Source organism: Pyrus communis, chromosome 10 (assembly GCF_041283825.1).
Source record: "Pyrus communis isolate YQ-2024b chromosome 10, ASM4128382v1, whole genome shotgun sequence".
NCBI classification, from domain to species: domain Eukaryota; kingdom Viridiplantae; phylum Streptophyta; class Magnoliopsida; order Rosales; family Rosaceae; genus Pyrus; species Pyrus communis.
In genome coordinates, this window is record NC_142574.1 from 5,134,909 (window position 1) to 5,149,749 (window position 14,841).

Sequence of the window (14,841 nt, forward strand, 5' to 3'; positions counted from 1 at the left end):
GTCCACTCACAAATATTCCGCTACCCAAGAGCCGTTCGAACTAGGGAGGATAGGATCACTTCCAACTGATGCACTAAACACAAATAGATACCATTTAATACAACTCTACTAAAATGATCGAATTTGGGAAGATGGACAGTGGATTCAGATTTAGCACGTCGAAAACCCTAAAGAAGGACCTCAAGTTCCCCCACGCACCGTCGTATTGTGGCGGCCCAGGTCACCACGCACTGCCACGCACCAAGATAGGTCGTCGAAAATCTCGCCAGCGCTGCTGTGGTCTCCACTATAGACGGTGGTGAAACACAATGCCTTCGGTGAAGACGCATGCACTTCACACACCTGCCCTTGACAACCCAATGCACTGCGAGTATACTCGCCTTCTTCGAATTTTTGGAATTTTTCCATATTTTTTCTTCCAACTTCAAGAGCTCATTCCAAACTCGATACAAGTCCAAATCGAGTGATTCAAAAGAAAAATTGTGATATCCCGTCCCCAAAATTGTTATTTTATTTTATTCTTGACGTATTTCGAAGATTTGATTGGAACTAGTTCTTTATTTCTCCAAATTTAAGAAAAACGAAGTGAGGGGTAGTTTAGTCATTTCCAATTTTCTCGACCTTTTCTGTCAACTCTTGAATTGGTTAGGTAGAGTTCGATTCCATGAGTGCGTAGACGTAAACAGATCTTATTTCCGAGTCCAAACGGAGAAGTTAGAGTCGTTTGAAGTTGGTGGCATTTTGATAATTTTACCAAAATGCTATAATTGGAGTGAAACCTCCAAAAAAAGGGGGAGGTTTCAGAAAATGAAAAAGGGGAGCTGCCTAACCCATTTTAGGGAGAATTGGACCCATAACCTACCAAACTTGACCCACTTGTATCTTCTTCATCCGAGCTTCATTTTGGGTGATCTTGGTGTCCATGGAAAGCTCTTGACGAGCCCTGCATTTGCGTGATGTTAGATTTTTCCCATTTCTTTTCCATCTTTGCAGTTCAAGGTCGCAAAGCCCACGACTTTTCCGGTGATTCTGGCAACGATTTCCTTTGAGTGAGGTATGAAACTTCATCTACTCTTCATAATCTTCAAGTGGGTATGCTTAGTTTGTGCTTTCGTATTCATTTTAGAGTTGGGTGTTTAGAACCCTAGAAATCAGGTTTTCTCCGGTGAAATTGGATGATTTTCTGTTAGAATTTATCGTCGGCCTAGTTGTGAAAAGTGTTTCCCTTGTTGAGCTCTAGCTACCACATAAATTTGAGCTCATCTAGTTAATGTTGAAAATTCGGGGTTTCTAACCCCTCCATCTTGACTTCCACCGCGTGTGGCGGTGCGTGGGATCGTTCACGAGTGTTGTCTAGGTTTCAAATACCTTCTAGTAACCATGTGAACCTATGTCTAGCTTGGTTTCCAAAGATTCAATTATTTGGTGTGGTGATCAATTTGGACAGCCACTTGTTTGTGTGATTGACGACAATCCAACCATTGGATCATAATGAAACTTTAGTATGTTATTCTCAAAGCATAATATGGACTTTGGGAAGTTATGGATCATAAATCTGATTTGCGGATCGTTGTGGACCCCATCGTTGAACGAGAGTTGAATTATGGTCAACATGTCTCGAAACGTTCTAAATAATAAAATTAGTACTATGGGAGACTTAAGTGAAGTCTAGTGGGCCTACATTGGTTAGTGAGTGACTTGAACACATGTGATATGTTTATTACCTTGATTTCTTATATTGGTATCATCTGTGAAATTGACTTGGTCTTATACTGTCATTCTATTGAAATGTGATTAATTATATATATATATATATATATATATTTAGCCATAGACCTATGTTTATTAAACATGATTTGGCTTGTGTACTGATGATGATCGTGATATGTGATTTGACGTGCATATTCGAAAGGTGGTTGATTTACATAGATGGTATGATATGATGAAATGTGAGTGACTTAATATATGTGAATATGAAATGGTTTTATAATCATTTTTCCTATAAATTGTTAATTTTCATATTTAGCCAATGATATAGTTATATGAAGTGGGATTTGACGTGCATATTGGAAATATTTGTATGATTGGCTTGATTTGATGGAGGTGACGGCTAGTGGTAGACCGTTAACCCATTGTCATGGGGTTTGTTGCTTTGAAACATGTGTCAATGCTCGTTTCATTATTTCATTTCTTGTTTCGTTGAGCCTTTATAACTTGAGTGACTTGATTCCTGCGTTGTTTAATTGATTGGTGGTTATGCAATGTACTCCGCGATTCCGTTGAGTGATGGTTCGGAATCGTATCCTGGTTTGGATTCCGTTGAGTGATGGTCCGGAATCCTTTCTACTCCACTCCGCGATTCCGTTGAGTGATGGTCAGGAATCGTATCTTGGGTTGGGTTTCGTCGAGTGATGGTCCGGAATCCCTCTTACTCTGTGATCCCATTGAGTGATGGTTCGAGATTGTATCCACCTTAGTTCATTGAGTTTAGTTTGAGATGGTTGTAAAGGTGTAGGCTTGGGATGAACTGTGTCGCCCTAATTCTACTTTCATTCTGTGTATGTGAATATGGGTGTGAGATGTTATGGTTGTTTGAAATGAACTTTTGGATGTCTGGGTGACTCCCTCGGAGTTTTCAAAAGTTGGTATTGATTTCTTATGAAAGATTTATATTCAAGGTTTATAAATTATGATTGATGGCTGGTTTTATTATTGTATCACATGCTTATTTTATTGTCCCTCACCCGAGCCTCTCAGCTTATTTAAGTGCCTGATTTGCCAGTGCACCAATTCCATAATATTGGCATTGACTTTACATATAACAGGTCTGGGTAAATTATGAGAAATCGCTTTATATTTTGGTTTCGTTGAGTGGTCCAGAACCCAATGTTGTTGGATTCCGTTGAGTGGTCTGGAATCATTGCTCTTGTTCATTCCGTAAGGTGATCTTAGAATCCTAAATTCGAGTAGATGGGAATTACCCACAATAGATATTGTGAAAGTAAATTAGAATTACCATGTTATTATTCATAACCCAAGTTGGGAATTATGTAGAGTTCTTTAATTAAATTCGTGAAATGATATGTTATCTCACTAGTTGATTAACATAATTAAATATTAATATTGTGCTTCGTGATTCCTTGATATGTTACAAGCTATGTATTGAGATATAATGTTGGAAGTATAGTGATTGGTATGATGAAGTGAAATGTGATTTGACTTGTGTATTGGAAATGATTGTGACATGTGATTGAAATGCATATTGAATTGCTTGGGAGATGTGAGGTCTAGTAATTGACCGATAACCCATTGTGATGTGGATTTGTGCTAGATATTGCTTGGTCTCGTTGAGTTTTCATGAATTGAGTAACTTGAATCATGTCTTGTTCCTTCGAGCCGTTGTTATGCTTCTTGGACTTCCGTTCAATTCTGTTAGGTGGTCTGGAACTGAGTTCTGTTTGGATTCCGTTGAGTGATGGTCCGGAATCCCCCTTTGGTGCCAAGATCCGTTGGGTGGTCCAAAATCCCCTTTTTCAAAGATGTAGTCTTCAACCGAATTGTGTTGCTCTAGCCTTGCGTTTCGACATGTTGTATGTGTTATTGGTGATGTGATGGTTGACATTATTGATTGACGGGATTGTGGAATGACGTTGGATAGGAATGTGGTTATTATGAGTATTTTAGTTGATTAATATTTCTAGAGAGTAATATGTACTTTGTTAATTCTTAAATATGTTACATGCTATGAAATGCGATTTTATGTGGGAAACATGATGATTTATGTGATGGATGAAGTGAAAATGTTAATCGTCATGTGGGATTGTTATGTTGGATATCATGGTTATTGTTATGATTAGACTTGTCACGCCCCAATCCCGACATACGTCCAGAATTGACACGTGACGTCACCAAAAATCCGTATCTATCATATCCCACCTCCGGGATATGGGCAAGCACAACTCAAAAATCGAATCACATAGTTATTCTTCGTATGTTTTATGGCTGCATCTAACCTCCCCGTTAGACTGCCTACATACTCTAAACAGGGATCAAGCCATTTGTAGTTCGTCACGCACAATAATTGACATATAACACAGTCCAATTAAGTCGAAAGGTATAACATTTCTCAATCAATCAATAGAACTTGACAAGCATGAAAATACTAGACTTAGGGTTACATAACAAACCCATCTGAAAAACATGATTTCCCCTCCAACTATATATAAATCATTATATCGCAACATGATACCGCAATTCACAACATATATCACTTCAAAGAACCAACGAAGCACAATACCATTCTCTAGCCACATTTATCAACAAGTCTAATCATAACAATAACCATGATATCCAACATAACAATCCCACATGACGATTAACCTTTCCACTTCATCCATCACGTAACTCATCATGTTTTCCACATAAAATCGCATTTCAAGTGTGTAACATAGTTAAGAATTAATAAAGTGTACATGATTCTCTAGAAATATTAATCAACTAAAATATTCATGATAACCACACTCATATCCAACGTCATTCCATAATCACATCAATCAATAATGTCAACCATCACATCATCAATAACACATACAACAAGTCGAAACGCAAGGCTAGAGCAACACAATTCAGTTGAAGACTACATCTTTGGAAAAAGGGGATTTTGGACCACCCAACGGACCAAGGCTCCAAAGGGGATTCCGGACCAACACTCAACGGAATCCAAACAGAACTCAGTTCCAAACTACCCAACCGAATTGAACGGAAGTCCAAGAAGCATAACAACGGCTCGAAGGAACAAGACATGATTCAAGTTACCCCAATTCACGAAACTCAACGAAACAAAGCAATATTAAGCAAAATCCACATCACAATGGATCATCAGTCATTTACTAGGCCTCCCATCTCCCAAGCAATTCAATATGCGTTTCAATCACATGTCACAACCATTTCCAATACACAAGTCAAATCACATTTCACTTCATCATACTAATCACTATACTTCCAACATTATATCTCAATACATAGCTTGTAACATATCAAGGAATCACGAAGTACTATATTAATATTTAATTACGTTAATCAATCAGTGAGATAACATATCATTTCACAAATTTAATTAAAGAACTCTACATAATTCCCAATTTGGGTTAAGAATAATAACATGGTAATTCTAATTTATTTTCACAATATCTATTGTGGGTAATTCTCATCTACTCGAATTTAGGATTCTAAGATCACCTTACGGAATGAACAAGAGCAAGGATCTCGGACCACTCAACGGAATCCAACAACATTGGGTTCCAGACCACTCAACGGAACCAAAATATCCAGCGGTTTCTCATAATCTACCCAGACCTGTCATATGTAAAGTCAATGCCAATATTATGAAATTGGTGCACTGGCAAATCAGGCACCCAGACAAGCTGAGAGGCTCGGGTGAGGGACAATAAAATAAGCAGGTGATACAATTATAAAACTAGTCATCAATCATAATTTATAAACCTTGAATATAAATCTTTCATAAGAAATCAACTTTTGAAAACTCCGAGGGAGTCACCCAGACATCCAAAAGTTCATTTCAAACAACCATAACATCTCACACCCATATTCACATACACACAATGAAAGTAGAATTAGGGTGACACTGTTCATTCAAAGCCTACACCTTTGCAACCATCTTAAACTAAACTCAATGAACTAATGTGGATACAATCCCGGACCATCACTCAACGGGATCGTGGAGTAAGAGGGATTCTGGACCATCACTCAACGGAACCCAAACCAAGATACGATTCCTGACCATCACTCAACGGAATCGCGGAGTGGAGTAGGAAGGATTCCGGACCATCACTCAACGGAATCCAAACCAGGATACGATTCCGGACCATCACTCAACGGAATCGCGGAGTACATTGCATAACCACCAATCAATGAAACAACACATGAATCAAGTTGCTCAAGTTATAAAGGCTCAACGAAACAAGAAATGAAATAATGAAACGAGCATTGACACATGTTTCAAAGCAACAAACCCCTTGACAATGGGTTAATGGTCCACCACTAGCCCTCACCTCATCAAATCAAGTCAATCAAACAAAACAAACCATATTTCCAATATGCACGTCAAATCCCACTTCATATAACAACATCATTGGCTAAATATGAAAATTAACAATTTATAGGAAAAATGATTATAAAACCATTACATATTCACATATATTAAAGTCACTCACATTTCATCATAACATAGCATCTATGTAAATCAAACACCTTTCGAATATGCGCGTCAATTCACATACCACGATCATCAATACACAAGCCAAATCATGTTTGATAAACATAGGTATATGGCTAAATATATACAAATATATATATAATCACATTTCAATAGAATCACATTATAAGACCAAGTCAAATTCACCGATGATACCAATATAAAAAATCAAGGTAATAACCATATCACATATGTTCAAGTCACTCTCTAACCAATGTAGGCCCATTAGACTTCACTTAAGTCTCCCATAGTACTAATTTTATTATTTAGAACATTCCGAGACATGTTGACCATAAATCAATTCTCGGTCAACGATGGGGTCCATAACAATCCGCAAATCAGATTTACGATCCATAACTTCCCAAAGTCCACATTATGCTTCGAGGATAACATACTAAAGTTTCATTTTGATCCAATGGTCGAATTGTCGACAATCACACAAACAAGTGGCGGTCCAAATTGATCACCACACCAAACAATTGAATCTTTGGAAACCAAGCTAGACATAGGTTCACATGGTCACTAGAAGGTATTTGAAACCTAGATAACACTCGTGAACGATCCCACGCACCGCCACACGTGGTGGAAGTCAAGATGGAGGGTTTACAAACCCCGAATTTCAACATTAACTAGATGAGCTCAAATTTATGTGGTAACTAGAGCTCAATAAGGAAAACACTTTTTACAACTAGGCCGACGCTAAATTCTAACCGGAAACCGTCCAATTTCACCGGAGAAAACCGGATTTCTAGGGTTCTAAACACCCAACTCTAATATGAATACGAAAGCACAAACTAAGCATACCCACTTGAAGATTATGAAGAGTAGATGAAGTTTCATACCTCACTCGAAGAAAATCGTTGCCGGAATCGGCGGAAAAATGATAAAACCGCTGGAAAAGTCATGGACTTTGCGACCTCAAACTGCAAATATGGAAAAGAAATGGGAAAATATAACATCACAGAGATGTAGAGCTCGTCAAGAGCTTTCCATGGACACCAAAATCATCCAAAACGGAGCTCGGATGAAAAAGATACAATCGGGTCAAGTTTGGGTGGGTTTATGGGTCAAATTCTCCCTAAAACGGGTTAGGCAGCTCCCCCCTTTCATTTTCTGAAAACCTTCCCGTTTCTGGAGGTTTCCCTCCCATTTATAGCATTTTGGTAATATTATTAAAATGCCACCAACTTTAAACAACTCTAACTTCTCCGTTCGGACTCGGAAATAAGATCTGTTTACGCCTACACGCTCATGGAATCGAACTCTACCTAACCAATTCAAGAGTTGACCGAAAAGGTCGAGAAAATTGGAAATGACTAAAGTAACCCTCACCTCGTTTTTCTCAAATTTGGAGAAATAAAGAACTAGTCCCAATCAAATCTTCGAAATACGTCAAGAATAAAATAAAATCATAATTTTAGGGACGGGATATCACAAGACTTGTTGATAAATGTGGCTAGAGAATGGTATTGTGCTTCATTGGTTCTTTGAAATGATATATGTTGTGAATTGCAGCATCGTGTTGCGGCATAATGATTTATATATAGATGGAGGGGAAATCATGATTTTCAGGTGTTTGTTATGTAACCCTGAGTCGAGTAATTTCATGCTTATCAAGTTCTATTGATTGATTGAGAAATGTTATGCCTTTCGACTTAATCGGATTGTATTGTATGTCAATTATTGTGCATGACGAACTACGAATGGCTTGATCCCTGTCTAGGGTACGTAGGCAGTCTAACAGGGAGGTTAGATGCAGCCATAATGTATACGAAAAATAACTATACGATTTGATTATTGAGTTGTGCTTGCCCATATCCCGGAGGTGGGGTATGATAAATATGGATTTTTGGTGACGTCACGTGTCAATTCTAGACGTATGTCGGGATTGGAGCATGACAAAAATGTAGGTAGGAATGTGGAAATTAGAAGGTCCAACGGAGATCAGAGTTGGTCGGAAAAATGACTAAAAGATGGACAAACGATCACGGTTTCGAAATTCCAGATTTTGCACAATGACTTCCCCTGTATTTTCTGAGTTCCGACACCACCAAAATCACCCAAAAACTTACTAATCATGAACCTAGACATGATCTACAATGATAGGGACCAATATTGAAGCTTACCTTCGCTGAAAATGGCGAGAATTCGTCGGAGAAGTCCCTTGCATAGTGCAGCTCGGGGAAGGTGTTTTCAAGTGGTTTTTCTCCTATTTCCAGGTTCTAAGGTTCACAAGGATCACAAAGGATGATGGTGTGGGTGCTACCTTGCTATGGTTGCAGGTGTGGAGGTGTGAGTGTATGTATGTGAGTGTGCTTGGCAAGGGAGAGAGAGGAGAGGTGAATGAGAGAGATGAGTGAGGTGAAGAAGAAAGGAAAGAAATAATAGAGAGAATAAGGGGACTCAGGACATAAAAGAACTCCCCAGAAAAATGGGGGAATTTGCCACATGTCGGCCTGGAAATGGTCAAAAGTGGAGAAATATCTTTAATGGTGAAATTACAAAAATGCCCTCGATATTTAGAAATTTGTAGAAGCTTCATTTTAGCTTTGAGTTCGATTCCATTTGTGCTCACGCGTTCGTATTGAAGAATACTATGTGAATAAATTAAAAGAAAAATTCCTACATGTCAACGGACGAGAGTTAACGAAAATCAACGCTTTTGTCGTCAAGGGTATTTTCATAATTTAATTGGTTAAAACGTAAAAATTTAAGACAGGTTGTTACAACAGAAGTATTGAGAGCATGAAAGGATGATGACCAGTTATATCTCTTTGCTAAGAAGCAGACCATGTAGCTCATCAATTGTTATGGATCCAAGTTGAAATTGTATAGCATCAACGAAAGAATCAAACTCAGGAGGGAGGCCATGAAAAGTGACAAAGATCAATTCTGAATATTCAACAGGAGAACCAGCACTAGCAAGGGCATCAGCAATTACCTCAATTTGTTGAAGATATTGAGCAGTAGTGGAATCACCTTTGGTAAGATTACGAATGCGAGATCGAAGCTCATGGATGTGAGATTGAGAAGCTGTGGCAAGTCTTGATTCCAATTTTTCCCAGAGCTTAAGAGCTAAATTCACACCAACTATATGTGGAATTAGGGATTCATAGAGTTGATCTAAATGAGAATATTTATCATTCTCATACCAAGAAACATAGGCAGGATTGATGATGCGATTTCCCAAAGAATCAAGAAGAAATTGAGGAGGAGCCGTCATAGATCATCGATGAGACATGTAAGGTTGTAACGACAAAAAATTTGAGCAAAAAGAGCACTCTAGGTCAAGTAATTGGTTGTGGTGAGCTTGATTGGAATCATGGATCCAATGTTCTGGATCGTGATTGAGGCAGAGATAAAAGAATTAGGGTTTGGAGGTGTAGTCGGAAGAGGATGAACTAGAGAAGTCAATTTCGACAAAGGAGATGCAGAAGTTGCCATTGCCAGAGATTGGTGAGTGAAGATCGAAGAACACGATCACAATCGAAGAAACGATGAAGAAATCAGAAAAGAAAGTTACAGAAAGAAGCGAGAGATTTGGGATCGAGTAAAGAAAAGTCATGAGACCAAAAGGCGTGTGATACCATATTAGATAAAATATGATTTCATTTTATGAAAGAATAATGTTACACTTTGAGTATTTATAAACAAGTATCTTGTAACTATAACTACTAAGGGAAAAAAAATATAACAAACTAATAGATTCCTTAACCACTAAGTAATATATACAGATGTTGTAGTTACAATATTGCTCTTTATAGTCAAAACACATTTTAGATGTTTTATTGTGTAGGACTTGGTAATGCATCATGAAAATTAGTTTTTATTTATTTGTTAAAAAGATTGGGTCCTACAAATATTAATTGCATAAGAAAAAACATATTAATTGGAGCACAAGAAAATTTGAACTGCCACGTAAGTCTTTAAATTTACATTTAACATTTTTTTTTTTTGACATTTCCATTGGAGATGCTATTCGCATTAAAATTGGACCTGTGTTGTATGGGCCAAATGTTCATGATATATATCATCATTTGTCATGTTGATAAATTTTTCTGTCTGCTCAACCCACGATGTGTCATTTCAGTGGATGAAGGATTGTGACCTTTCCTTCATCCAATCTCGATGTTTTCTGTACTGGGGATGCTTTGGATAATGATCATATCAAAAATCTTCTTGGGCTCGACTCTTGAGTGAGTTCTGGAATGAGGCTTTGCCTTTTCTTGATGATCGGTTCGTGTTCACTCATACACTCAAGCGAGAAGTGAGATGAAGGAATGTGTCTTCACTGCAGGGAATTGTGATAGCACCCATTGGATGATCATACCCAAATTCTTCTTCAGCTTGACTCAGCAAATCCAGGAACAAAGGCTCATTCAAATATGATATTGGTATCACAAAGCGCTTCTTCTGGCTCTCCCCGACATAGACTGCAAAACAGCCTTTTGGTATATCCATGGTCTTTGAATCAGCTGTCTGGTTTGAGCTAGTTAGAGAGCGAATGAGAGTTCTCTTGGCGGTAACAATTCGAGGAAAAAGGAAACCCATGACTCTATATTCTCAAGAGGGCAAAAGAAGAAGCAAAAGATTTCAAAGAACTTGGAAAACACAGAGGAAGTTTGAGCTTAGTAGGAAGGTGAAGATTACCTGTGTTGTTCAGGATGAACTCTGACCATATGTATATATAGACGAAAGAGAGTGCAGAAGATCCTTCGGTAGGTGTAGTGATTGGTGAAGAGGCACTGAGACGGGAAACAATGAGGGAGACACTAGCGTGTGAGCAATCACATGGGGTTTGTCATCTTTCTCATGTAACGCAATCCTCTGAAAGAGTTCTCACGAAACTCTTCCCTACCACATATGTATAACAAAGGACCACCAAATGTGATTCCGTCCCAAAGAATCATGTGGGTTAGGTAAGAGGCATATATGATTGAGACCGGCACTTGTCTACGTGACCACCAATTCAAACTGCCGATTAATTGGACTAGTACTAATTAGGTCGACTAATAAATTGCATTTACTCACTCAACGAAGACACCAATGGCACTCCACACTTCATGGCTCTACCCTAAGGGGCCAAACCAAAATCCACCCCTAGCATGTGGGTTTGTTGTTTCATCTAGTATCCCGTCGATCTCAACAAGCTTTGGAGGTGTTTTCTTTTATTTTGGCAATCTAGAAGATTCCATGAGACAGTAACCAACAAATTGTACTGATTTAATGTTCGACCACCATTTGAAGCTAAATATCAGTAGACCTGAAATAGGAAATATGTAATTGCCTACCGGACTCTTGAAAGAGCAATTTACAGGAAAAAGTTGATTAATCAGGTGAGGCAATGTTCCTGGGCTGGCTGAGAGTTTTACGTACGTAAAGTGATTCATATTGGACATGCAATAGGTACATACTGCCCCTAACTTGTCATATTACGTCTGAAATTGTAAGATTGATGCCATCAAAAGAATGCTAATCTGGTTCTGTTAAGTAATCGTAGACAAAAGCGTCTGAAAGTCCTGTATTGAAATGAAGTCTCAAGGGGATTTTCCTATCCACACATCTCTAAAATTTCAAATACGTTTTTGTGGTTTGCAGGTAGTCATAAAATTGGTAGGGCACAAGGTCCACCAACAAATATATACCCAACTGCTACCAAATTTTTTAGACTGCGACGGAAGACGCAGCCATGTGATCCTTCAATGCTTATGTCTCTCGTCAATCCAAACACAATTTGCTGCCATATACAACTTTTCCAGATATATTTTTCCGAGTCTATTAAGACCTGTATGTTAAGTATTACCTACTATAAGGGCTGATACATTTTTCTAATCTTTATCCTTTAATTGGTTTTTCCAGTTTTTATCATTTCCATTTAGTTGTGAACCTTGAAAGACTTTATTTGGAAAATTTCAGAAATTTTTCTACAACAATCCCAGTGTTTTTTATCTGAAAGTTGCACTGACACGGTGAAAACATTTTACCCAGTCATAGGATTTAATTATCAGATAAAAGGCAAATAGTGTAGAAATTCCGCATATTATTTATCTAGCACATATATCTGATCATTTTGAAGCCCAACACTAATACTTGAGGCACCACAGATTTATATGAAGTACGAAGTATAACCAATTGAAAGTCATTTCTTGAGAAAAATCTGTTGTTATTGATAATTTAATTATATAACAGATTACATTGTACAATTATTTTTTGAGGGACCAAAGCTAGAAGTATAATTAAAATATCAAGACAAAAAACTGGATCAAGATATAAATTTATTTCATATTCCAATATATTTTGCTCAAGAGCAGCAGAGCAGTTTACATTTGACTGACTTAGAGCAGCCAACATAAAACCAATTGGGTTAATTTAAATTCCCATGTCTGATACTCTGAACAGCGCCTGTGGAAAAGTTTTGAGTCATCGTTTTTGGAAAGTTGGGTTTTGTTGATTATATCGTCGTTTGTCTGCTTCATTAATTTTCTGACTTTCTTCTCAGATCACAGCCGGCTGCTTCAGTATTACTGATGGCTTCACCTCAACACAGGATGTGAGTTGATTCAGTGGATGATCGACCATAGCCTCTCCTTCGTCGTAGCTCAGTGAGTTCCAAAATGAGGATCCTTTTGGACATGAAAGTGGATCGCATATTCACTTCTTTAGTGTTCACTCATACACTTAAGCGGGAAGTGAGATGAAGGAAAGTGTATTCGCTGCAAGGTATTGTGATACCACCCATGGGATGATCATATCCAAATTCCTCTTCAGCTTGACTCAACAAATCTTGGAACAAAGGATCATTCAAGTACGATATTGGAATCACAAACCGCTTCTTCTGTCTCTCCCCAACATACACAGCAAAATAGCCTTTTGGGATATCTAAGGTCGTTGAAGCCGTCTGTTTTGAATTAGATAGAGACCGGACCAGACTTCTCTTGGCGCTAACAATTCCAGGCAACCAGAAACCCATGGATTTATGTTCTCAAGGGGATAAAAGAACTAGAAAAGGAATTAGGACTTGGAAAAGGAGAATGCTTTGATTCTTAGGAAGGTGGAGACTTGAGTTGCTAATGCCATTGTGAACTTGATCATGTGTATATATAGACGAAAGGGTATGCGAAAAAATCATATGGTACATGAAATTATGGTCAAGAGGCAATGCAAAGAGAAACGATGAGGGAAACTAGCTTATACCAAATCACATGGCCCTGTCTTGCTGCTCACCTAACTCCTAACGTAACTCCTACTCCGATAGATTTTTCTGACAGATCTTGTGTGGAAGCAGCATTTCCCACCTCCTCCGGATAACAGACAACACAAGGTCCACTAGACATGAATTTTGTTCCAGTGGAATTATTTACGTCTGTTAGATAAGAGGCATTTTGCTTCAGACATGCCTGTTAATCACTAATCACGAATTTCTTTTTTGGATTAGGTTCCTAACCGCTGGATAACCCTTTGCTGCATCCACATGTTCTCGAATAATCAATTGCTTGCACACTGGATGTTAAACAAGTGGACCAACAGTAGTGCATACGTTATGCCCTATCAAACAAGAATTTGTGGATAAATTGTGTTTCATTGTAAACAAATTTAGAATAAATGCTACTTGACAAACAAGAACGTGTGGTGCTATGAAAATCTGGCATGGGGCCTGATGTATAAGAAGGGATGTGGCTTTGTCTATTCATCAACGAGTAAACGAAGTTCGATGTCATTTTGTTTTGCCTCTGTGTAGTCTAACCAGAAAACCGTACTATGCACATATCTAAATCCCGTTTGATAACGAAGATTATTGTTGTCCTAAGAGCCCTTATCTGTTCCAGTCAAGAAATTATGGACATATATGTCTGAAGCATGTCCTCTATTGTATTCAAAGGAAGGAAGTCACTCAAATGAAGAAGTAGCCTTTCCTGTCCACACATCTGTCTAAATATTTTCAAGTGGGGTTCCAAGTTTGTACGTTGTCATAAAAATGGTTGGGGCCAAAATGTTCACCAACAAATATACAGACTCAAAAGCTACCAAGTTCTTGAGATTGAGATGGAAGACAACGCCATCTTATCCTTCCTCAAGTGCTTATGTCACTTGCCGAACCCTAACATATTTTCTTCCATACATTTTTTCCACATTCCAGATATTTCCCTAATTCCTAAATACACCCTTTCGAGTTTCTTATATGTATGTATATACATACACACACACTCGCGTAATATCCAAAAACAAATCAAGTCATCACAATTTGTACTAAATTTTTCCTCCTGTTTATTTCTGAAGTAATAACGTACACGATAACATGACTATCAAGTTTGTTGCACTGATGCATTGCTTTGAAATTGCTCTTGTTGATATTATTATTTGTCAAAGAGAACAAAAAAAGATGTACATACTCTAAAAGAAAAAGAATAATACAGAACAAAAGACGGAAAATTTTGTTTTTATTTTATTTTTCAGTTTTTCAATTATTTTTAAGAATGAAATTACTTAATTATCCTTACATGTTGTGTACATGCTTTGATTTAATAAGAATTTATATCAAATATATATAAATTTAAATGATAAAGAGG

The 14,841-nt window shown here is 37.8% G+C and overlaps 2 protein-coding genes across 2 annotated transcripts; both read right to left on the reverse strand.

The window, feature by feature from the left end:
- Positions 1-10,163: 10,163 nt before the first annotated feature.
- On the reverse strand, positions 10,164-11,017 carry LOC148693411 (indole-3-acetic acid-induced protein ARG7-like). Its single transcript, XM_088678760.1, has one exon. It carries the CDS (start codon positions 10,823-10,825, stop codon positions 10,523-10,525), a length of 303 nt encoding a protein of 100 aa, XP_088534886.1. The 5' UTR covers positions 10,826-11,017; the 3' UTR covers positions 10,164-10,522.
- Positions 11,018-12,532: 1,515 nt separating this feature from the next.
- Positions 12,533-13,639, reverse strand: LOC137729988 (indole-3-acetic acid-induced protein ARG7). The gene has a single exon (XM_068469050.2). It carries the CDS (start codon positions 13,242-13,244, stop codon positions 12,945-12,947), a length of 300 nt encoding a protein of 99 aa, XP_068325151.2. The 5' UTR covers positions 13,245-13,639; the 3' UTR covers positions 12,533-12,944.
- Between the last annotated feature and the right edge of the window lie 1,202 nt (positions 13,640-14,841).